The 23,931-nt window shown below is 37.2% G+C and overlaps 1 protein-coding gene across 33 annotated transcripts in view; it reads right to left on the minus strand.

Moving 5' to 3' along the window:
• The window catches only part of Rok (Rho associated coiled-coil containing protein kinase), a 138,320-nt gene that overhangs the window by 65,434 nt on the left and 48,955 nt on the right, over positions 1 to 23,931 (minus strand). For 3 of the 33 annotated variants that reach the window (XM_073977388.1, XM_073977399.1, XM_073977376.1), the window contains exons 1-3: positions 23,056 to 23,419; positions 22,446 to 22,654; positions 22,317 to 22,364 (exon numbers count right to left, since the gene is read on the minus strand). The exons of 23 other annotated variants lie outside the window; for them this stretch is intronic. In XM_073977388.1, the coding sequence (XP_073833489.1) occupies positions 22,317 to 22,364; positions 22,446 to 22,483 (86 nt within the window). In that variant the 5' untranslated portion in view covers positions 22,484 to 22,654; positions 23,056 to 23,419. Of the gene's footprint in view, positions 1 to 22,316; positions 22,365 to 22,445; positions 23,420 to 23,931 lie in introns of those variants that run through there. 7 more of the 33 variants (XM_073977400.1, XM_073977377.1, XM_073977379.1 and 4 more) reach the window with 5 other exon arrangements.

The raw sequence follows: 23,931 nt of genomic DNA on the forward strand, positions 1-23,931 counted from the left end.
CACTTCCGCTAGCCAACGTCACAATGACAGCAATATGTCTCTTGGTCTTTATTTTAATGGAGAATTTTCTGGCAAATTCATGAAAAATATTCTTTAAAATATCCACGTTTAATGGTCTCATGGGCGATGGAAAAATATTCTTTAAAAAATCCACGTTTAATGGTCTGATGTTCTATGGAAAAAATATTCTTTAAAAATCAACGTTTATTGGTCTGATGTTCTACGGAAAAATATTCTTTAAAAAATCCACGTTTGGTGGTCGGATGGTCCATGAAAAAATATTCTTTAAAAAATCCACGTTTGGTGGTCGGATGGTCCATGAAAAAATATTCTTTAAAAAATCCACGTTTGGTGGTCGGATGGTCCATGAAAAAATATTCTTTAAAAAATCCACGTTTGGTGGTCGGATGGTCCATGAAAAAATATTCTTTAAAAAATCCAAGTTTGGTGGTCGGATGGTCCATGAAAAAATATTCTTTAAAAAATCCACGTTTGGTGGTCGGATGGTCCATGAAAAAATATTCTTTAAAAAATCCACGTTTGGTGGTCGGATGGTCCATGAAAAAATATTCTTTAAAAAATCCACGTTTGGTGGTCGGATGGTCCATGAAAAAATATTCTTTAAAAAATCCACGTTTGGTGGTCGGATGGTCCATGAAAAAATATTCTTTAAAAAATCCACGTTTGGTGGTCGGATGGTCTATGAAAAAATATTCTTTAAAAAATCCACGTTTGGTGGTCGGATGGTCCATGAAAAAATATTCTTTAAAAAATCCACGTTTGGTGGTCGGATGGTCCATGAAAAAATATTCTTTAAAAAATCCACGTTATTAATCATTAAAAATATATTAAAACCATCAGCTGGTCATTATTATGTAACACCAGAAAAAATTATTGTATAATAATCAGTGATCACACATTCATTACATTTAACCGCAATACTATTGTAAGAGTTTGAGCAAAAAAATACAGCAATAAAAAATATTGCCTGGTCGGTCATGTGGCTTGAAATTGAACCGGCATTTTTTACCGCAATGCCGCCGACCGCTCTTCTTATCAGCGGAATATCGCTGAAATGAAACGTGACTTGGATCAATAAAATAGGCCTAGGCTATGAGTGTAATTGTGTTTGCGAGGGAGGCGTGTGCGATTTAGGCCACTACTTGCCAATATTATTTTGTTTTGTTTGTCAAGCTAATTCTTAATTCTAAGAATTTGTTTAAAATATGTCATAGAACTATTTAAAAAATATTTTTTTAATATTTATGGCATGTTGACGTGTTAGAATTGTAGTTGGAAAAAAAATAATAAAATATTTCCCTAAACATTCTCGGGGGTTGGAGAGACGAAAAACACGATAAATGGTTATTATTTTTGCAATGTAGAAAAATATTTTTTAAAAGTGTTATACGTGACTGTTACTAAAAGTTATGGTCTGGAAATTTTGCAACATCGACACTGTTGATGGCAAGGTGTGAAATAAAGTTGGAACTTTCGGGAACTCTCTCTTTAGAAGAAAGGTTAAACTACACATAGATCATTTGTATTGTGCTATGTGGTATAGCGCCATCTATACCTCATCTTTATGATTGATACTGCTAGAATACGTGGCATACGTTTAGGCGGAATATATACATAGAAAAATATTGCGTAATAGACCGTTGCATTCTAATAATTGCATGCTCTGTTTATTTTAGGAAATTATCTTGACACATTTTGTTTCTAATTATTTCAAATATTTCAGGAATGCGGGAAAATGTCAACAGAAAACACCTGACTTAATTGCAATGCAAATTAATCATAGCCATGTCGTTATATTTATATGTATATTCAATTGTTTAATTTAAAATACACATTATAGGTGTGATGAACTGATGAATAGTTCAATCTAAGATCTGGAATACAGCAAACCTAATATAAGATCTACATATCAGAAGGCAGGAAAACAAGTGGATAAAGGAAATTACCACAACTCGGCAGATATCGCCCCCATGACACCCCTCTGATAAACGACTTGTCCTAACAACCCGTATTTTTCTTTATAGACCCGTTCTGAAAGAAATGGTGTTCCTATAGACTCTTGCTGAAAGAAAGGGTGTTTCTATAGACCCTTTCTGAAGGAAAGGGTGCTTCTATAGACCCATTCTGAAAGAAAGGGTGCTTCTTTAGACCCCTTCTGAAAGAAAGGGTGCTTCTTTAGATCCATTCTGAAAGAAAGGGTGCTTCTATAGACCCATTCTGAAAGAAAGGGTGCTTCTATAGACCCATTCTGAAAGAAAGGGTGCTTCTATAGACCCATTCTGAAAGAAAGGGTGCTTCTTTAGACCCCTTCTGAAAGAAAGGGTGCTTCTTTAGACCCCTTCTGAAAGAAAGGGTGCTTCTATAGACCCATTCTGAAAGAAAGGGTGCTTCTATAGACCCATTCTGAAAGAAAGGGTGCTTCTTTAGACCCCTTCTGAAAGAAAGGGTGCTTCTAAAGACCCATTCTGAAAGAAAGGGTGCTTCTAGAGACCCATTCTCAAAGAAAGGGTGTTTCGATAGACCCCTTCTGAAAGAAAGGGTGTTTCTATAGACCCATTCTGAAAGAAAGGGTGCTTCTTTAGACCCCTTCTGAAAGAAACGGTGCTTCTAAAGACCCATTCTGAAAGAAACGGTGCTTCTAAAGACCCATTCTGAAAGAAAGGGTGCATCTTAAGACCCCTTCTGAAAAAAAGGTGCTTCTTAAGACCCCTTCTGAAAGAAAGGGTGCTTCTTAAGACCCCTTCTGAAAGAAAGGGTACTTCTAAAGACCAATTCTGAAAGAAAGGGTACTTCTAAAGACCAATTCTGAAAGAAAGGGTGTTTCTAAAGACCCATTCTGAAGGAAAGGGTGCTTCTAAAGACCCATTCTGAAAGAAAGGGTGCTTCTAAAGACCCATTCTGAAAGAAAGGGTGCTTCTATAGACCCATTCTGAAAGAAAGGGTGCTTCTATAGACCCATTCTGAAAGAAAGGGTGCTTCTATAGACCCATTCTGAAAGAAAGGGTGCTTCTTTAGACCCCTTCTGAAAGAAAGGGTGCTTCTTTAGATCCATTCTGAAAGAAAGGGTGCTTCTTTAGACCCCTTCTGAAAGAAAGGGTGCTTCTATAGACCCATTCTGAAAGAAAGAGTGCTTCTATAGACCCATTCTGAAAGAAAGGGTGCTTCTATAGACCCATTCTGAAAGAAAGGGTGCTTCTAAAGACCCATTCTGAAAGAAAGGGTGCTTCTAGAGACCCATTCTGAAAGAAAGGGTGCTTCTAAAGACCCATTCTGAAAGAAAGGGTGCTTCTAAAGACCCCTTCTGAAAGAAAGGGTGCTTCTAAAGACCCATTCTGAAAGAAAGGGTGCTTCTAAAGACCCATTCTGAAAGAAAGGGTGCTTCTAAAGACCCATTCTGAAAGAAAGGGTGCTTCTAAAGACCCATTCTGAAAGAAAGGGTGCTTCTAAAGACCCATTCTGAAAGAAAGGGTGCTTCTAAAGACCCATTCTTAAAGAAAGGGTGCTTCTAAAGACCCATTCTTAAAGAAAGGGTGCTTCTAAAGACCCATTCTGAAAGAAAGGGTGCTTCTAAAGACCCATTCTGAAAGAAAGGGTGCTTCTAAAGACCCATTCTGAAAGAAAGGGTGCTTCTAAAGACCCATTCTGAAAGAAAGGGTGCTTCTAAAGACCCATTCTGAAAGAAAGGGTGCTTCTAAAGACCCATTCTGAAAGAAAGGGTGCTTCTAAAGACCCATTCTGAAAGAAAGGGTGCTTCTAAAGACCCATTCTGAAAGAAAGGATGCTTCTAAAGACCCTTTCTAAAAGAAAGGGTGCTTCTATAGACCCTTTCTAAAAGAAAGGGTGCTTCTATAGACCCTTTCTAAAAGAAAGGGTGCTTCTATAGACCCTTTCTAAAAGAAAGGGTGCTTCTATAGACTCTTTCGCTAGGCAAGGGTGCTTCTATAGACCGTTTCTGAAAGAAAGGGTGCTTCTATAGACCCATTTTGAAAGAAAGGATGCTTCTATAGACCCATTCTGAAAGAAAGGGTGCTTCTGTAGACCCATTCTGAAAGAAAGGGTGCTTCTATAGACCCATTTTGAAAGAAAGGGTGCTTCTATAGACCCATTCTGAAAGAAAGGGTGCTTCTATAGACCCATTCTGAAAGAAAGGGTGATTCTGAAAACCCATTCTGAAAGAAAGGGTGCTTCTATAGACCCATTCTGAAAGAAAGGGTGCTTCTATAGACCCATTCTGAAAGAAAGGGTGCTTCTATAGACCCATTCTGAAAGAAAGGGTGCTTCTGTAGACCCATTCTGAAAGAAAGGGTACTTCTATAGACCCATTCTGAAAGAAAGGGTGCTTCTATAGACCCATTCTGAAAGAAAGGGTGCTTCTATAGACCCATTCTGAAAGAAAGGGTGCTTCTATAGACCCATTCTGAAAGAAAGGGTGCTTCTATAGACCCATTCTGAAAGAAAGGGTGCTTCTATAGACTCTTTCGCTAGGCAAGGGTGCTTCTATAGACCGTTTCTGAAAGAAAGGGTGCTTCTATAGACCCATTTTGAAAGAAAGGGTGCTTCTATAGACTCATTCTGAAAGAAAGGGTGCTTCTATAGACTCATTCTGAAAGAAAGGGTGCTTCTATAGACCCATTCTGAAAGAAAGGGTGCTTCTATAGACCGTTTCTGAAAGAAAGGGTGCTTCTATAGACCCTTTATGAAAGAAAGGGTGCTTCTATAGACCCTTTCTGAAGGAAAGTGTGCTTCTATAGACCCTTTCTAAAAGAAAGGGTCTTTCTGTAGATCTGGAATACACTTAGCACACCTAATATAAGATATACATATCAAGACGTTGGAATAACAAGTGGATAAAGGAAATTACTACAACTCGGCCCTCTGATAAATGACTTGTCCTATCAACCCGTAATTTTCTTTATAGAAAGGGTGCTTCTATAGACCCTTTCTAAAAGAAAGGGTGCTTCTATAGACCCTTTCTAAAAGAAAGGGTGCTTCTATAGACCCTTTCTAAAAGAAAGGGTGCTGCTATAGACCCTTTCTAAAAGAAAGGGTGCTTCTATAGACCCTTTCTAAAAGAAAGGGTGCTTCTATAGACCCTTTCTAAAAGAAAGGGTGCTTCTATAGACCCTTTCTAAAAGAAAGGGTGCTTCTATAGACCCTTTCTAAAAGAAAGGGTGCTTCTATAGACCCTTTCTAAAAGAAAGGGTGCTTCTATAGACCCTTTCTAAAAGAAAGGGTGCTTCTATAGACCCTTTCTAAAAGAAAGGGCGCTTCTATAGACCCTTTCTAAAAGAAAGGGTGCTTCTATAGACCCTTTCTAAAAGAAAGGGTGCTTCTATAGACCCTTTCTAAAAGAAAGGGTGCTTCTATAGACCCTTTCTAAAAGAAAGGGTGCTTCTATAGACCCTTTCTAAAAGAAAGGGTGCTTCTATAGACCCTTTCTAAAAGAAAGGGTGCTTCTATAGACCCTTTCTAAAAGAAAGGGTGCTTCTATAGACCCTTTCTAAAAGAAAGGGTGCTTCTATAGACCCTTTCTAAAAGAAAGGGTGCTTCTATAGACCCTTTCTAAAAGAAAGGGTGCTTCTATAGACCCTTTCTAAAAGAAAGGGTGCTTCTATAGACCCTTTCTAAAAGAAAGGGTGCTTCTATAGACCCTTTCTAAATGAATGGGTGCTTCTATAGACCCTTTCTTAAAGAAAAGGTGCTTCTATAGACCCTTTCTAAAAGAAAGGGTGCTTCTATAGACCCTTTCTAAAAGAAAGGGTGCTTCTATAGACCCTTTCTAAAAGAAAGGGTGCTTCTATAGACCCTTTCTAAAAGAAAGGGTGCTTCTATAGACCCTTTCTAAAAGAAAGGGTGCTTCTATAGACTCTTTCTAAAAGAAAGGGTGCTTCTATAGACCCTTTCTAAAAGAAAGGGTGCTTCTATAGACCCTTTCTAAAAGAAAGGGTGCTTCTATAGACCCTTTCTAAAAGAAAGGGTGCTTCTATAGACCCTTTCTAAAAGAAAGGGTGCTTCTATAGACCCTTTCTAAAAGAAAGGGTGCTTCTATAGACCCTTTCTAAAAGAAAGGGTGCTTCTATAGACTCTTTCTAAAAGAAAGGGTGCTTCTATAGACCCTTTCTAAAAGAAAGGGTGCTTCTATAGACCCTTTCTAAAAGAAAGGGTGCTTCTATAGACCCTTTCTAAAAGAAAGGGTGCTTCTATAGACCCTTTCTAAAAGAAAGGGTGCTTCTATAGACCCTTTCTAAAAGAAAGGGTGCTTCTATAGACCCTTTCTAAAAGAAAGGGTGCTTCTATAGACCCTTTCTAAAAGAAAGGGTGCTTCTATAGACCCTTTCTAAATGAATGGGTGCTTCTATAGACCCTTTCTTAAAGAAAAGGTGCTTCTATAGACCCTTTCTAAAAGAAAGGGTGCTTCTATAGACCCTTTCTAAAAGAAAGGGTGCTTCTATAGACCCTTTCTAAAAGAAAGGGTGCTTCTATAGACCCTTTCTAAAAGAAAGGGTGCTTCTATAGACCCTTTCTAAAAGAAAGGGTGCTTCTATAGACCCTTTCTAAAAGAAAGGGTGCTTCTATAGACCCTTTCTAAAAGAAAGGGTGCTTCTATAGACCCTTTCTAAAAGAAAGGGTGCTTCTATAGACTCTTTCGCTAGGCAAGGGTGCTTCTATAGACCGTTTCTGAAAGAAAGGGTGCTTCTATAGACCCATTTTGAAAGAAAGGATGCTTCTATAGACCCATTCTGAAAGAAAGGGTGCTTCTGTAGACCCATTCTGAAAGAAAGGGTGCTTCTATAGACCCATTTTGAAAGAAAGGGTGCTTCTATAGACCCATTCTGAAAGAAAGGGTGCTTCTATAGACCCATTCTGAAAGAAAGGGTGATTCTGAAAACCCATTCTGAAAGAAAGGGTGCTTCTATAGACCCATTCTGAAAGAAAGGGTGCTTCTATAGACCCATTCTGAAAGAAAGGGTGCTTCTATAGACCCATTCTGAAAGAAAGGGTGCTTCTGTAGACCCATTCTGAAAGAAAGGGTACTTCTATAGACCCATTCTGAAAGAAAGGGTGCTTCTATAGACCCTTTCTAAAAGAAAGGGTGCTTCTATAGACCCTTTCTAAAAGAAAGGGTGCTTCTATAGACCCTTTCTAAAAGAAAGGGTGCTTCTATAGACCCTTTCTAAAAGAAAGGGTGCTTCTATAGACCCTTTCTAAAAGAAAGGGTGCTTCTATAGACCCTTTCTAAAAGAAAGGGTGCTTCTATAGACCCTTTCTAAAAGAAAGGGTGCTTCTATAGACCCTTTCTAAAAGAAAGGGTGCTTCTATAGACCCTTTCTAAAAGAAAGGGTGCTTCTATAGACCCTTTCTAAAAGAAAGGGTGCTTCTATAGACCCTTTCTAAAAGAAAGGGTGCTTCTATAGACCCTTTCTAAAAGAAAGGGTGCTTCTATAGACCCTTTCTAAATGAATGGGTGCTTCTATAGACCCTTTCTTAAAGAAAAGGTGCTTCTATAGACCCTTTCTAAAAGAAAGGGTGCTTCTATAGACCCTTTCTAAAAGAAAGGGTGCTTCTATAGACCCTTTCTAAAAGAAAGGGTGCTTCTATAGACCCTTTCTAAAAGAAAGGGTGCTTCTATAGACCCTTTCTAAAAGAAAGGGTGCTTCTATAGACTCTTTCTAAAAGAAAGGGTGCTTCTATAGACCCTTTCTAAAAGAAAGGGTGCTTCTATAGACCCTTTCTAAAAGAAAGGGTGCTTCTATAGACCCTTTCTAAAAGAAAGGGTGCTTCTATAGACCCTTTCTAAAAGAAAGGGTGCTTCTATAGACCCTTTCTAAAAGAAAGGGTGCTTCTATAGACCCTTTCTAAAAGAAAGGGTGCTTCTATAGACTCTTTCTAAAAGAAAGGGTGCTTCTATAGACCCTTTCTAAAAGAAAGGGTGCTTCTATAGACCCTTTCTAAAAGAAAGGGTGCTTCTATAGACCCTTTCTAAAAGAAAGGGTGCTTCTATAGACCCTTTCTAAAAGAAAGGGTGCTTCTATAGACCCTTTCTAAAAGAAAGGGTGCTTCTATAGACCCTTTCTAAAAGAAAGGGTGCTTCTATAGACCCTTTCTAAAAGAAAGGGTGCTTCTATAGACCCTTTCTAAATGAATGGGTGCTTCTATAGACCCTTTCTTAAAGAAAAGGTGCTTCTATAGACCCTTTCTAAAAGAAAGGGTGCTTCTATAGACCCTTTCTAAAAGAAAGGGTGCTTCTATAGACCCTTTCTAAAAGAAAGGGTGCTTCTATAGACCCTTTCTAAAAGAAAGGGTGCTTCTATAGACCCTTTCTAAAAGAAAGGGTGCTTCTATAGACCCTTTCTAAAAGAAAGGGTGCTTCTATAGACCCTTTCTAAAAGAAAGGGTGCTTCTATAGACCCTTTCTAAAAGAAAGGGTGCTTCTATAGACTCTTTCGCTAGGCAAGGGTGCTTCTATAGACCGTTTCTGAAAGAAAGGGTGCTTCTATAGACCCATTTTGAAAGAAAGGATGCTTCTATAGACCCATTCTGAAAGAAAGGGTGCTTCTGTAGACCCATTCTGAAAGAAAGGGTGCTTCTATAGACCCATTTTGAAAGAAAGGGTGCTTCTATAGACCCATTCTGAAAGAAAGGGTGCTTCTATAGACCCATTCTGAAAGAAAGGGTGATTCTGAAAACCCATTCTGAAAGAAAGGGTGCTTCTATAGACCCATTCTGAAAGAAAGGGTGCTTCTATAGACCCATTCTGAAAGAAAGGGTGCTTCTATAGACCCATTCTGAAAGAAAGGGTGCTTCTGTAGACCCATTCTGAAAGAAAGGGTACTTCTATAGACCCATTCTGAAAGAAAGGGTGCTTCTATAGACCCATTCTGAAAGAAAGGGTGCTTCTATAGACCCATTCTGAAAGAAAGGGTGCTTCTATAGACTCTTTCGCTAGGCAAGGGTGCTTCTATAGACCGTTTCTGAAAGAAAGGGTGCTTCTATAGACCCATTTTGAAAGAAAGGGTGCTTCTATAGACTCATTCTGAAAGAAAGGGTGCTTCTATAGACTCATTCTGAAAGAAAGGGTGCTTCTATAGACCCATTCTGAAAGAAAGGGTGCTTCTATAGACCGTTTCTGAAAGAAAGGGTGCTTCTATAGACCCTTTATGAAAGAAAGGGTGCTTCTATAGACCCTTTCTGAAGGAAAGTGTGCTTCTATAGACCCTTTCTAAAAGAAAGGGTCTTTCTGTAGATCTGGAATACACTTAGCACACCTAATATAAGATATACATATCAAGACGTTGGAATAACAAGTGGATAAAGGAAATTACTACAACTCGGCCCTCTGATAAATGACTTGTCCTATCAACCCGTAATTTTCTTTATAGAAAGGGTGCTTCTATAGACCCTTTCTAAAAGAAAGGGTGCTTCTATAGACCCTTTCTAAAAGAAAGGGTGCTTCTATAGACCCTTTCTAAAAGAAAGGGTGCTGCTATAGACCCTTTCTAAAAGAAAGGGTGCTTCTATAGACCCTTTCTAAAAGAAAGGGTGCCTCTATAGACCCTTTCTAAAAGAAAGGGTGCTTCTATAGACCCTTTCTAAAAGAAAGGGTGCTTCTATAGACCCTTTCTAAAAGAAAGGGTGCTTCTATAGACCCTTTCTAAAAGAAAGGGTGCTTCTATAGACCCTTTCTAAAAGAAAGGGTGCTTCTATAGACCCTTTCTAAAAGAAAGGGCGCTTCTATAGACCCTTTCTAAAAGAAAGGGTGCTTCTATAGACCCTTTCTAAAAGAAAGGGTGCTTCTATAGACCCTTTCTAAAAGAAAGGGTGCTTCTATAGACCCTTTCTAAAAGAAAGGGTGCTTCTATAGACCCTTTCTAAAAGAAAGGGTGCTTCTATAGACCCTTTCTAAAAGAAAGGGTGCTTCTATAGACCCTTTCTAAAAGAAAGGGTGCTTCTATAGACCCTTTCTAAAAGAAAGGGTGCTTCTATAGACCCTTTCTAAAAGAAAGGGTGCTTCTATAGACCCTTTCTAAAAGAAAGGGTGCTTCTATAGACCCTTTCTAAAAGAAAGGGTGCTTCTATAGACCCTTTCTAAAAGAAAGGGTGCTTCTATAGACCCTTTCTAAAAGAAAGGGTGCTTCTATAGACCCTTTCTAAAAGAAAGGGTGCTTCTATAGACCCTTTCTAAAAGAAAGGGTGCTTCTATAGACCCTTTCTAAAAGAAAGGGTGCTTCTATAGACCCTTTCTAAAAGAAAGGGTGCTTCTATAGACCCTTTCTAAAAGAAAGGGTGCTTCTATAGACCCTTTCTAAATGAATGGGTGCTTCTATAGACCCTTTCTTAAAGAAAAGGTGCTTCTATAGACCCTTTCTAAAAGAAAGGGTGCTTCTATAGACCCTTTCTAAAAGAAAGGGTGCTTCTATAGACCCTTTCTAAAAGAAAGGGTGCTTCTATAGACCCTTTCTAAAAGAAAGGGTGCTTCTATAGACCCTTTCTAAAAGAAAGGGTGCTTCTATAGACCCTTTCTAAAAGAAAGGGTGCTTCTATAGACCCTTTCTAAAAGAAAGGGTGCTTCTATAGACCCTTTCTAAAAGAAAGGGTGCTTCTATAGACCCTTTCTAAAAGAAAGGGTGCTTCTATAGACCCTTCCTAAAAGAAAGAGTGCTTATATAATCCCATTCTGAAAGAAGGGGTGCTTCTATAGACCCTTTCTGAAAAAATGTGTGTTTCTATAGACCCTTTTTGAAAGAAAGGGTGCTTCTATAGGCCCTTTCTGAAAGAAAGCGTACTTCTATAGACCCTTTCTGGAAGAAAGGGTGCATCTGTAGATCTATCTGAGAGAAAGGGTGCATCTATAGAACCTTTCTGAAAGAAGGGGTGCCTATAGACCCTTGAGACCCCTGAGAACATCCCTAACTTTTTATATAAGGACACTGAACAGCATTAAGAGCCAAAATTTCCCGCAGTTTAATGACTATTATTATTGAATTTTCCCAAAATCAAATCATTTTTCAAATAAAAGTGTCCAACACACTGCTGCTTCAAAGCGTCGACAATAACTTTCAATTGAAAATGTGACAATTTTTGGTTAATTAACATTTTTTCAATTGTACACATCGAAATGTCAGAATCATCGAGTGACAGACAGCAGGCTGTTTTAGCACCACGACCACCATCCCACCACACCAAACATATCCCAGTTTTATGGCATGCCATAAAAGTGGACATCTAAATGGTCTGCCGCTGACATCGCTCCATTCCCTCCCTCACCCACCATCAAACATTACAATTATCGTTCAACTTGAAACGATTGATCGATCCATCAATCCATCCGAACTATTCAATTGTTTACAAAACTGAGCGTGCGTGCTTGCGAACAACCCAGCATAACAAATGACAACGATGAGCAAGCAAGCACTTTCATGACAGGCAACAACAGCGAATAGACAGTTAGACGACACGGGGCAGCAATGGCGTACATTTTCCAATTTTCAAAAAAATTAACAATTAAGTAATTTCGTGATCTCAAGAATATAAAATAGTTGAACGTATGAAGAATAGTAGTAGGATTCAAAAACTACAAATACTAATGAGCCGCCACCGCTGCTGCCGTCCGTCATCATTGCGGCTAATGGAGAAAAATCAAAACGATTTGAAAACGGAAAATTCTTAAAATGCCAACGAGTACGACACAGAACGCATTTTAATTAAATCCAACGAAAATTGAAATGTTTTCATTTAGTCCGGTGCTGCTGCTGGCTTGCCGCACAATTCGATAACCCCACAAAACCATGTTGGTCGTGGTGTTTTTGTTGTTGTCGTTTGTTATTGTCATTGTAACGAAAAACGAGTGCCATTTTTATGGTGTTCGGATGGTGTTTAACGAGAATCAAATAAATTTCGATTTTTGAAATTTTTAATTAAAAAGTGTGACTAAAAACAGTCATCAAATCATTTTAATTATTATTTGTTGTTGTTTCTGTTATTTTTGTTGTTTGCTTCGTTTTGGGAGCGAGCTTCTATGTTCAGAAAAGTATGGCGCCTGCAAAAGCATTAGGATTTTTTTATGTGATTAAGTAAAATTCCAGATTTTGAAAGATATAATTTAGGAACAGCCTACGACTGTAAGAATTACAAAAAAAAAAAATGATGGACATAAAGGTCCTACGAAGAATACATTTAAGGCGACCAGTGATGAATCTAAGTTCATCGGTCTGAAGACCCAAGAACAAATATTCTATTTAAAAAATCCACGTTTATTGGTCTTATGGCCCATGAAACAATATTCTCTAAAAATCCACTTTTTTTGGTCCGATGGCCTATGAATAAAAAATTCTTTAAAAAAATGAAAACATTTTCTTTAAAAAATCCACGTTCATTGGTCTGATGGCCCATGAAAACATTTTCTTTAAAAAATCCACGTTCATTGGTCTGATGGCCCATGAAAACATTTTCTTTAAAAAATCCACGTTCATTGGTCTGATGGCCCATGAAAAAATATTCTCTAAAAAATCCATGTTCAGTGGTCTGATGGCCTATAAAAAAAAAATTCTCTAAAAAATCTACTTTTTTGGTCTGATGGCTCATGAAAAAATATTCTTTAAAAAATCCACTTTTAATGGTCTAATGGGCCATGAAAAAATATTCTTTAAAAAATCCACGTTTAATGGTCCAATGGGCCATGAAAAAATATTCTTTAAAAAATCCACGTTTAATGGTCTAATGGGCCATGAAAAAATATTCTTTAAAAAATCCACGTCTAATGGGCCATGAAAAAATATTCTTTAAAAAATCCACGTTTAATGTTCTAATGGGCCATAAAAAATATACTTTAAAAAATCCACGTTTAATGGTCTAATGGGCCATAAAAAATATTCTTTAAAAAATCCACGTTTAATGGTCTAATGGGCCATAAAAAATATACTTTAAAAAATCCACGTTTAATGGTCTAATGGGCCATGAAAAAATATACTTTAAAAAATCCACGTTTAATGGTCTAATGGGCCATAAAAAATATTCTTTAAAAAATCCACGTTTAATGTTCTAATGGGCCATAAAAAATATACTTTAAAAAATCCACGTTTAATGGTCTAATGGGCCATAAAAAATATTCTTTAAAAAATCCACGTTTAATGGTCTAATGGGCCATAAAAAATATACTTTAAAAAATCCACGTTTAATGGTCTAATGGGCCATGAAAAAATATACTTTAAAAAATCCACGTTTAATGGTCTAATGGGCCATAAAAAATATTCTTTAAAAAATCCACGTTTAATGGTCTAATGATCTATGGAAAAATATTCTTTAAACAATCCACGTTTAATTGTCTAATGGGCCATGAAAAAAAAATATTCTAAAAAATATACGTTTAATGGTCTAATGGGCAATGAAAAACACGGTGCTCTTGAATCAAATTTAAATGGAAGGTACTTACACCTGGGAAGTTTTTGCGGATTCTGAAACTACAATTTTCATAGATGAAAAAAATCAAAAAACAAAAAAAACGCCGGAGCGCTTTTTAAATAATTCGCGATTCATGTTGACATTTTTAGGGGTTGTTTAGGTTTTTGGGATTTTGCTTGGAAACTGTAAGTCCTATCAAAATGGGAATAAAGAAAATACTGTTGCTATCAAAATTCTCTACAAGATTGACCTTAATGATATTTTCGTAGGTTTTACAAGTTTCGAGATACAGAAGTTGAAATTGGGACAATTCAAATTCAATTCAATTCTGTATCGTCTCCTTATAAAACAATGTCATGACTGCAATTTCCCAACTTAAACTTATTTATCTAAAAAAATGGTACAACCTAGGAAAAATTACATAAGCTAATCTTGTAGAGAATTTTCACAGCTATAAGATTTTCTCAGGTCCCATGCCGATAAGACTTCCCGTATTCAAGCAAAATCGCGAAACCCCAACAAAAAAATTTAAAAATGTAAACTGAGCTTCTTTATCTCAAAAATGGTACAGCCTGAGAACATATCATAAACGTCACTCCTGTAGAGAATTTTCACAGCTACAACATTTTCTTTAGCTCCATTTCGATTGGACTTGCGGTTTCCAAGCAAAATCGTGAAAACCTAAAAAACGCCTAAAAATGTGAATTTTGACGGCGATTTATTTAAAAATCCCTACAGCGATTTTTTCTTGTTTTTGGATTTTTCTCATCTATGAACATTGCTGTTTCAGAATTCACAAAAACTTCGATTTTTTAGTTTTCTTTTGAAACTGTAAAACCGCCAAAACTGTACAACAGTCAAGCCAACAATCTATGGCCAAACTCGAAAATCGATCACAAGATAATCGATTATATGATTTTTCCTCCAGACAAAAGTCGACTACGATTTTTAGACTTTTGAATGCAAAAACTCGATTAATCGAAAGTCGACTTACCTTTCCCTAGATTGCACTATGCTCACACGGGTCTGGCATAAGGGCATTTATGTCCTTGTCAATGTGCCTTGAATGTCGCTTTTGCCGAGGAGGTGATTTCGCAACCATCGTCTTCTTGGGCGTGAGGTATGGGGACCTTCTGAAAATAAAACTTGTTTCACAATTTTATGCTGTGAAGCTTTGGTTTTGCATTTGGCCCAACCTTGAATTCTCTTCCGTCTATGGTGGTTCCTATACCCAATTTTTCCTTCCGTTCATTCTTCCGTTTCGAGTTTGAGTCGGTCTTAGGGGTATGCTCTACTGCCTTCTTCATTCCCTTCCGTGTTGGGTTCGGCTTTGGAGTATAGATTGTCTCCACCTTTTTGCCTGGGGCAGTAGGTTTCATCAAATCCACTTTAGCAATTATAAGAGCTGGAAGGAGTATCTCGTCCAGTCTCTCGAATTTCCTTATGTACCTCAGCTTGCTTCTGATGAAGAAGAAGAAGGACGATCTTGTCCATCTGTAGTTTGCGTCGGGGCAAGCGATGGTAAGTTCTCTCGAATTTCCACATGTACATACCTCCTTCTCAGTGTGCTATTGTGCATCTCGTCCCACGTAGATACATCACAGCACGTTTATTGTGTTTTGTATTTTTGACTCTCTCTGGAAGATCTGACTGTGGGATCAATGAATCGACTGTTGTTGGAGCATCCTTAAAGAGTATTGCCAGCATGACCTTGGCTTGCTGCCAGTTGAGCATCTGAGTCCAATTTCCCTTCCTCCATCTAAATCTTATCTTCCCTAGTAGAGCGGGCGGGCGTCTACAGCGATATCCTCAACTTACAGATCTCGTACACGCTAAACGAAAATTGTAGCGTCTTCCGAAATCTTTGGGGTCACGAAAGCAGCAGAGTTGATAAAAAAACATGGAAGGGGACATATCTGGGCCGGTGACTATCTATGTGGATAGTCAAGCGGCCCTAAAATCACTTAGATCCCACTCAATCAAGTCTGCTTTGGTCTTGCACTGCAGGCATTGTGCTGGATCACGGGGCACTGCGACATCGAGGGAAATGAAAAAGCGGATGAACTGGGGATCTGAGTCAAACGACATCGAAATCGATAACTCATTCAAGCCACCCTTGTGTTATTTCATGCGGCTCTTAGAACAAGTATACAGGCTGGTCAGATTTGGAACAACGAACGTGGCTATAAGGTATCAAAGGCAATCTGGCCCAACCTCTCCAAGCGGAAGACCACTTCTCTACTCTCTATGAGAAAACCCGACCAGAAACTAATGGTTGGAATAATCACGGGACATTGCAGAATAAGATCAATAACCTGCAAATGAGATATAGATGACTCCACGGACTACTGCAGATTATGCAAAGATGAAGAAGAAACAGAGACGATTGAGCACTTATTATGCCGTTGATAACGTTCTGTCAAGCCGAGCCGACAACACTGCTTCTTCTCGCCAAGTGTCTGAACCGTAATCAAATTAATTGGCATGTTGTCCTTGCTTGTTCTTTTCTGGAACAAGAATTTGCAATTGTCGAGGTGCTCCCTACTGTGTCTCTCTAAACTAGAATCCCATGTAAGTCGCCCCCGCCCAAAACTTCGGTCCGTCAGCCGTAGACGGGTTGTACCAATCCTTATCGGCTTTGTCGCTGTCCTTAGAGATCGCCGGTTCGTCATCTTTCTTAACATTAATGTTTTGTGCACATGTAGAAAGTATAGCTGTGGGTGCCAAGGCATTCGCACCTAAAACAGCCGGATCACAATCGCTTGATCTCGACGACAGACACATGGCTTATGGTCTCACAAACGTTTGCCGCCCGTACTAGATTATTTAGGCGCTGCACCGTAACTGACATACATAGGATAACCGTGGTATAGATCTCATTTTCAGACAGGACATGTCTTCCCATATGCTCACGGTGGAACATTGGAGGCTCGGACCGAGGGTTGCAATCTCCTTCAGGAAATCGAACAATCCCCTGGACTGAGTCAGGATTGTCGGAAAAAAATTCAGTCTGTCTTTACAATGAGTGCTACAATGTGAATGATGACAGGAACTTGAAAACTAAGGGCTCGATTATGCATTGCCACTAAACTTGAGTTGCGTTGTCAATCGTCAGCACAACTGAGATGAAATATTGTATTATTGATGTCAACCCAACTGGGTTGTCAATAAACGTGTTATCGATCAGTGTTTTTTCAAACTTGTGAACTCTATATTAATCCAAATGGCACAATTCGCCAAAACAACTAGTTTAAAATGATAAGTTCAGTGGAATTATTTTTTGATGATGAATAAAATGTACAGGACATGACATCTATTAAAAGAAATTTGAGGGACAAGTCGAATCCATTGGAATTGACATCTGCACTGTAAGTTGAAGCTCATGTTGGAAAGATCTGTATAATCAGTAAATTATTTTAGGTTTACGGCGTATTTTCGATTGAAAAGGATCACTTCAAAGAAAGTTACAGATCAACAGCAATACCCCCACTTTTAAAAGTATGAGATGCGTTGAGATTTTTTGCAGAGGGAAGTTTCCAAAAGCCCCATGACAATGATTACAACAATTGCATGGCTCAATCTATGTATATTGTCGAACGTATTGAAGGAAGTTGTCCACATGATAGAGGACAAATTGTGCCAAAATTGGATCGTTTCGAAACTGTCGAAGGAGGATAAAAGACAAAACAAAAATCATTTTTATTCAAAAACGAAATACCCTGATGTTGTCGGCCGTATAGATGGAACCCATATGCACATTGGATTTGCACTCAATTTATCAATTAATATTTCAATTGTTATTTTCACCATATTTTTGATACACAAAATTAAGTACTCATGCAAATAAACAACAATTGCTATGAAAATATTTTTTCCTTTCAATTTTACTTCTTGTTTCTTTGAAAATATTCACTGCAACTGAAAATAACTGGTTGCTGAAAAATAGCCGGGTCGTCAACTGAGATTCTAAACTTCAGTTGAAGGTTGGCATACATAAAGTAATTTTGACAACTGAAAACTCCACTCAACGATAATTGCTATCGATAATCGACCCCTTAGTTATTCATCAACTGATAGCAGTTGTACTCATTATTAGTCGACCTATTGTTCAAAAAATAATATTGAGGCATAAAACCGAAAATAGGATCTGCAACAAGTCGAAAAACAGCGAAAAAAGATTTTCACTGAAAGAGGCGAAAATTGTTTGCTTCGACAGGTGGTCGATAACCCGAAACTTAGTGCACCTAAACTCAGAAACCATTAGGAGAATTTTTCGTAAGCTTGGTTTTCATGGCAGAGTTGCACTGAAAAACCGCAAAATTCGATTGGAGTTCCTACAGGAACACGAAAAAAGGATTTTGAGTTTTGAAGAGTGTAATTTTTTTCGATGAAAGGAAATGTAACCATGTTTGCCAAGCTGTTGGTTTTCCCGCTACTTGTCGTGATTTTTTACTTACAAAAACCACTTTTTCGACGTTGTAGCGATTTTTTATTGTAAATCGCTACGGTAGCGATTTTGGCTGTTTAAGGTAGCGTTTTTAGCAGTTTTTATGCACCATTGTAGGTGTGTACGATAACTTTCCCAGCAATAATTACTCAGTCAGTTCCAGCAACCTCTCTCAGTGAATTTTACTCTCTCAAGCAAAAAAAAATTGCAGAAAGTTATCGAACAGCATTTTGCAAAAACTTGCAAGAAAGTCAGCTGTTTCCGAAAATGTAAGAAATTTGTTTTTGTTTCTTTTCATATTTTAAACCAAACGGGACAAAAACATAAATTTTAAAATTGCAGTTGCTTTAATCCTATCCACAACGCTTTAGAATCTAAAAAAATGTGCAATTGTGAATTTTCTTGGTCAAAAATGTTAAAATTTTGAGTTGTTTACATTGAACAGGTGATTAAAAGTCAGCTGATCAGACTTGCACATTTTTGCTGGACAAATTTTCCCAGAAGATCCGCCAAATTATTCGTAGGAATTTGTTTATTTGTATTTGCAGTTTCAGAATTTTTGAGTTTGACGTCAACCATATTTCGCTGCCATACAATAATGTTGTTTTGACGCAGACATTGAAAATACGTAACTTGATTTGGATGGATATTTGTGGAGATCTCCATATTTTAGGCAATCGTCCAAAGGCCGTTCTAGCTTTGTCCAGTTTAAAATTTACATCGTCCTCAACTCCTCCTTGGGCTGACATAATAAATCCTAGATAACAGAATTGTTCAACGTAGTCAATTTCTACATTATCTATATTAAATTTTGGGGTGATGTTGCCGTTTATCATGCATCACTTTAGTCTTGCGGATGTTGACTTCAAGGCCGATGCGTTTGCAGAGGACTGTTAAGTCATTGATTTTGCTTTGCATATAGCTATGTTTATGGGCAGGGTTTAAAAAGCTAACGCCATATTAGCAAAAGTATCGAATATCTGCAGCTTTGCCTGCTAAAATTTCTTCGAAATATGTTTAGCAACAATGAACAACGGCAACATGTAGCAACAAATTTCACAAAAATATTGCTAGCGATGCTGATGCTATTTGATATTGTTGGTTTAATAAAAAAGCATCGGAAACGCATACTCATATTTTGCAGCACACATGATCAACACATATCAGAAAAGAGCATAAGCAACAAAGTTTCAACGGCTTAGCAATGTTTTCAGCAAACAATTGTTTTTGAGATCAGGGTTACCAGTGTAATGCATTAAAAATCAAAGGACATGTGAATTTTTGGTGAAGCCTTTCAAAATATATTTTTTTCATTTTTAAACAATAATAATTAGTATTCTTTAGGTTCTACCATATAAGGGGAGCATTTTGACATTAAATGACATCTTTTTTATTACTGCGTTGGCAACTCTAATGACAAAAAACACCCTCTCTGGCTAATTCGCTGCAGGGTTTGCAGGGTTTAAAATGCTAACGCCATATTAGCAAAAGCACCGAATATTTACAGCTTTGCCTGCTAAAATTTCTTCGAAATATGTTTAGCAGCAATGAACAACGGCAACATGTAGCAACAAATTTCGATATTGTTGCTGTAATAAAAAAGCATCGGAGACGCATACTCATATTTTGCAGCACACATGATCAACACACATCAGAAAAGAGAACAAGCAACAAAGTTTCAACGGCTTAGCCATGTTTTCAGCAAACAATTGTTTTTGAGATCAGGGTTACCAGTGTAATGCATTCAAAATCACTATATAATTAATTCCACTTTTTCGTTCAAAGGACATGTGAATTTTTTGTGAAGCCGTTCAAAATACATTTTTTTTTATTTTTAAACAATAATAATTAGTATTCTTTAGGTTCTACCATATGATGGGAGTATTATGACATTAAATGACATCTTTTTTATTACTGCGTTGGCAACTCTAATCACAAAAAACACACTCTGTGGCTAATTCGCTGCGACGAATGGTCAGCCGACTGCTAAATGAAGCGTTCAGAGCACACTTCGACTAACTCCATAAAATAAAAAGTTGAGAAAAGCAATGATGAAATGTATATTGTTTTTTAAAATTCCCCTGATAATATGGATTCAAATATATAATGTAGAATGCATAATAGCAGGTATAGCTTTCATCTAACGGTATATAAAATAAAATAAAAACAATAGTCAACAAACAATCGTTAGTAATGTTGTGGTAATGGTGGAGTTAATCGAAGTGTGCACTGAAAAAAGTAATAAAGTTAGGTTTTGAATTTTTTTATTAACGAAAAACTTAGTTTTATACACATATATTACAGGTTTCACATAAAAATTAATGTTGGTAGTTCGGTTATAAAACAATAATTGTAATTAATTCATGTTAGCTTTATGTTAGCGTCATTCTTCATGGCTAGGTTTACGACGTTTTCGACGTATGTAATATACGTCAAAAATGTATGTTATATACGTCATAATTTTCTAAAGGCCATCTATGGTTTCAACAAAAGCCGAAAGAGTATTGCATGTGCACGTTGCGAGCAGAGCTACATTTGAATGTGGAGTTAATCGAAGTGTGCACTGAAAAAAAATTGCATATTATTCAGTGGTCAATAAAAACTTGTTATTTAAAGGTGCTCATATTTATAATTCAGGAAAGATATTATAATCATAAATAGATATGGCGATATCAAAGGCTTTGACACTAAAATCTCACATTTTTCAAAAAGTGGAGTTAGTCGAAGTGTGCACTGAGCGGCTCAAATATGTAGCGTGGTTGTCGATTATGCCTAACGAAAAAAAGATTAGTCGTAAAAAACGAAATAAGCAAAAATGTACAAAAATAAATATGCGTTCGGTTGCTTATTTAGCCGTGTGTGTGAATATTGTGTAGCAGTTGAAGTGTACAACTAATGCTAATGTTTTTAGATGCTGGCTTTTAAACCCTGAAAATATGCAGTTACATACATTACAAAAAAATCGTAAGGATAAAGCCTTTCATGGCCTTAAATCCCCATACAGTGTCAAACACTAGCGCAAACAATAGTGGGGATAGAGGGCAACCTTGTTTCACTCCGATGTTTGTGGTGAATGTATCGCTGTATATGTTGTTGTGTCGAACTTTGAGTGATACATTCTCATACATTGCTTTTATTATGTGGATTATTTTTTGTGGGACTCCATTATTTCGCAATGCATTCCATTTTGCGCTGCGTTTTATCGAATCGAATGTTTTCGTGAAGTCCATGAACACTAGGTATAATGACGAATGCCATTCAATGGATTGTTCGATAAGTATTCGGAGAGTATTCGATTGGTCGATACAATTACGATGGGGTCTGAATCCAGATTGTTCGTCGCGTAATGAGCGCTTGATCACCTGTAGCTTTTTGTTAATGATTATGGCTAATACTTTGTAAATCGTGTTAGGGAGGGTTATTGCATTGTTGCAGTCTGTTAAGTCGCCTCTTTTGGGGAGTTTTATGATTACATCTTTCTAGCTGCCAGACTTCCGTCCGTTTTTTGGTCTTAGTCTGTAGATATTTGTGGTGGTTTTTAACACAACTTTTTCTGTTGGCATCCCTGAATTTAACCTGTTTGGGTAGGATAGACCAAGTAAGGTATGGCGTAGGGTAAATACGACCTTGAACCCTAAACACACAATTCCGTAACCGTAAAGCACGATAAGGTATGTAGTTGTATGTGTTCTTCCAGTGTAGGAAGTGTAAAATCTTATCTTTATCGAAGGAATTATGGATAAGATGTGTTATTTAAATATTCTGAGGGATGATTTGAAATGGGGGACAACATTTCAATTTAATCAAAATCACACAAACAACACACATCGACAATGGATGCTATGTAACTGTCCAAAAGTGATTGAAACACCTTCCCAATCCTCGGAATTGAGTCCTATAGACGATTTAAGGAATATTTTGGAGACAAATATAAGAAGTCATAACATCTCAAGTATAGGAAATATGCCTTGCAAGAAGAATGGGGAAAAATTTAGATTTTGCGCACCGAAAATTTAGTTAAATCTATGCCAATACGGCTAAAAGCTGTAACGGATAACAAAGGATATCATACCAAGTACTAAGCATAAGATATCTGTTTTGTTAAATGAAACTTTTAGTGTGGATACTTTTCACTGTGAGGTAGAAATCGATGTTGTTTAACAATTTTTATTTTTTATCTAAATTTACCTGAATTTTGCTAATTTTATTTTATTAATTTTAAGTTAAGATACTAATGTATAAGTATAAAAAAGAATAAAATGATTTTTATTAATTTACTCTTAGCAATTGCATTTTTAATGAAAGAAACTGAAGTGGATACTTTTGATTGTGACTTACTGTATGTGGGGTCGGTCTAAACCCGTAATTTCATATAACCTCTTTAGCCATAGGGCAGAGAGTGTAAACACTTTAACGCTATCAACAAATATTATTTGATTTTCAAAATTACCTTAATATGTGATCCCACATGGGTGGAGGATCACTTGCTTTCCGTTGCCTTTGATAAGAAATATCACAAAAAAATTAACCACTTATTAAAAAAAAATATTTCAGAATGCGAGTAAATCATCTTCATTACCGCAAAATATGATCATTAATAGACAACATTTTTGTCATAGATAATTTTCATTTGCTTTCATTGATGCAAGAACAAGCAAGCACACTACGCGTTTCATTCATTCATTGATTTGCTTCTTTTTGTTATTATTTTGTTGTATTTCTTATTCACCACTCATTATTCTGTTATGATTTCACTCACAAAGAAGTTCTACAACGCGACGCCTTTTTCTACAAAGAACAAAAAGCCAAATGCTGCTGCATATAATTTCAACCTCAAGAGACCCGACGCTTGAGTTATACACGAGGGGAATGGGGAGGTGGTACGTACACCTTGATCTTGTGGTGTGAGATTGTAGAAAACAAAAAAAAAGAAGAAAAAACACAAGCATGAGCCGCCGCCGTCACAAGAGAAATGAGTACAAAATCGTGTCTCACCGACCGACCGATCGTGGAAGGAAGTTACAATGACCGCAAAAAAAGTAACGAAACGCGCAACGCACAATTTCATTCAAATTTGCATAAATATTTTTTTTTGTTTAGATATTTTTGTGTTTTATGTTTTTTATTTCACTTCATTTCTTATTCACACAAATCACGCAGAAAGAATAAAGAAACAAAAAGCAATTTACGTTTTTATTTTCTCATTTAAACAAAAACAAGCAAACGAAAACAAACAAACGAAACCGATGTTGGAAAGAACCCAAACGCTGTAGCTGTCATTGTACGTCTGAGGTATGAATCGGTGAGTGAGTCACAGTCAAGAGTCCAGTAGTTCTACTCTGCGCTTGAATCGGAGGTTTGTTTTTGCTGAACTTAGAATTTTTATTGCTGTTGTTGTTTCTGACACCAGACAACAAACACAAAGAACTAACGTCAGCATTTTGTTTTCATTTTGGCTTTAACGGCGTCTATGGTAATTATAACAGCGGCTGCGTTGACAATAGCGTCATAGCGTTGCGTCGTTCATTAGTGTTGAAGTGTCTAATGTTTACTGTTGTTTCTATTTGATACGATTTGATTGGAGGTTTCTATTACAAAGACAACAATTGTCAACTCAATTGGCATGAGAATTTTGGAAACTCATGATGCGAAAATGCTATGGGCCGGCAGTGATGTCAATATAATAAAAGTCTTAAAAAGGTTCTGGCGTTGAATGAGAAAATATTATTTTGTCGACTCTTCCGTTGATGCTTCAAACCGCTGCTATGCAGAAAGTTGACCAGTTGAAAAGCCCTTGAAGCTTGCAGAGTACCGAATGAACATTAACTCGGTAAACATTTTTTTTTTATTGGAAAACTGCGGAAATTAACATCGATAACAAATATTCAATGTGAACCGACCGACGGCTACAGAAAAATGGAATAAAACCAGGCACATACCTATTTATAAAATGCGCAAAATACACTCTGAGTCTTCTGACTAAAGGAAGACAAATATGGATGACGGAGGAAACATGGAACACCATTCAAAATCGAATGAAGCCACCCTGGGGAAAATATGAGTCC

Source organism: Musca autumnalis, unplaced genomic scaffold (genome assembly GCF_047663935.1).
Source record: "Musca autumnalis isolate F117 unplaced genomic scaffold, ASM4766393v1 scaffold_3, whole genome shotgun sequence".
Taxonomy (NCBI): Eukaryota; Metazoa; Arthropoda; class Insecta; order Diptera; family Muscidae; genus Musca; species Musca autumnalis.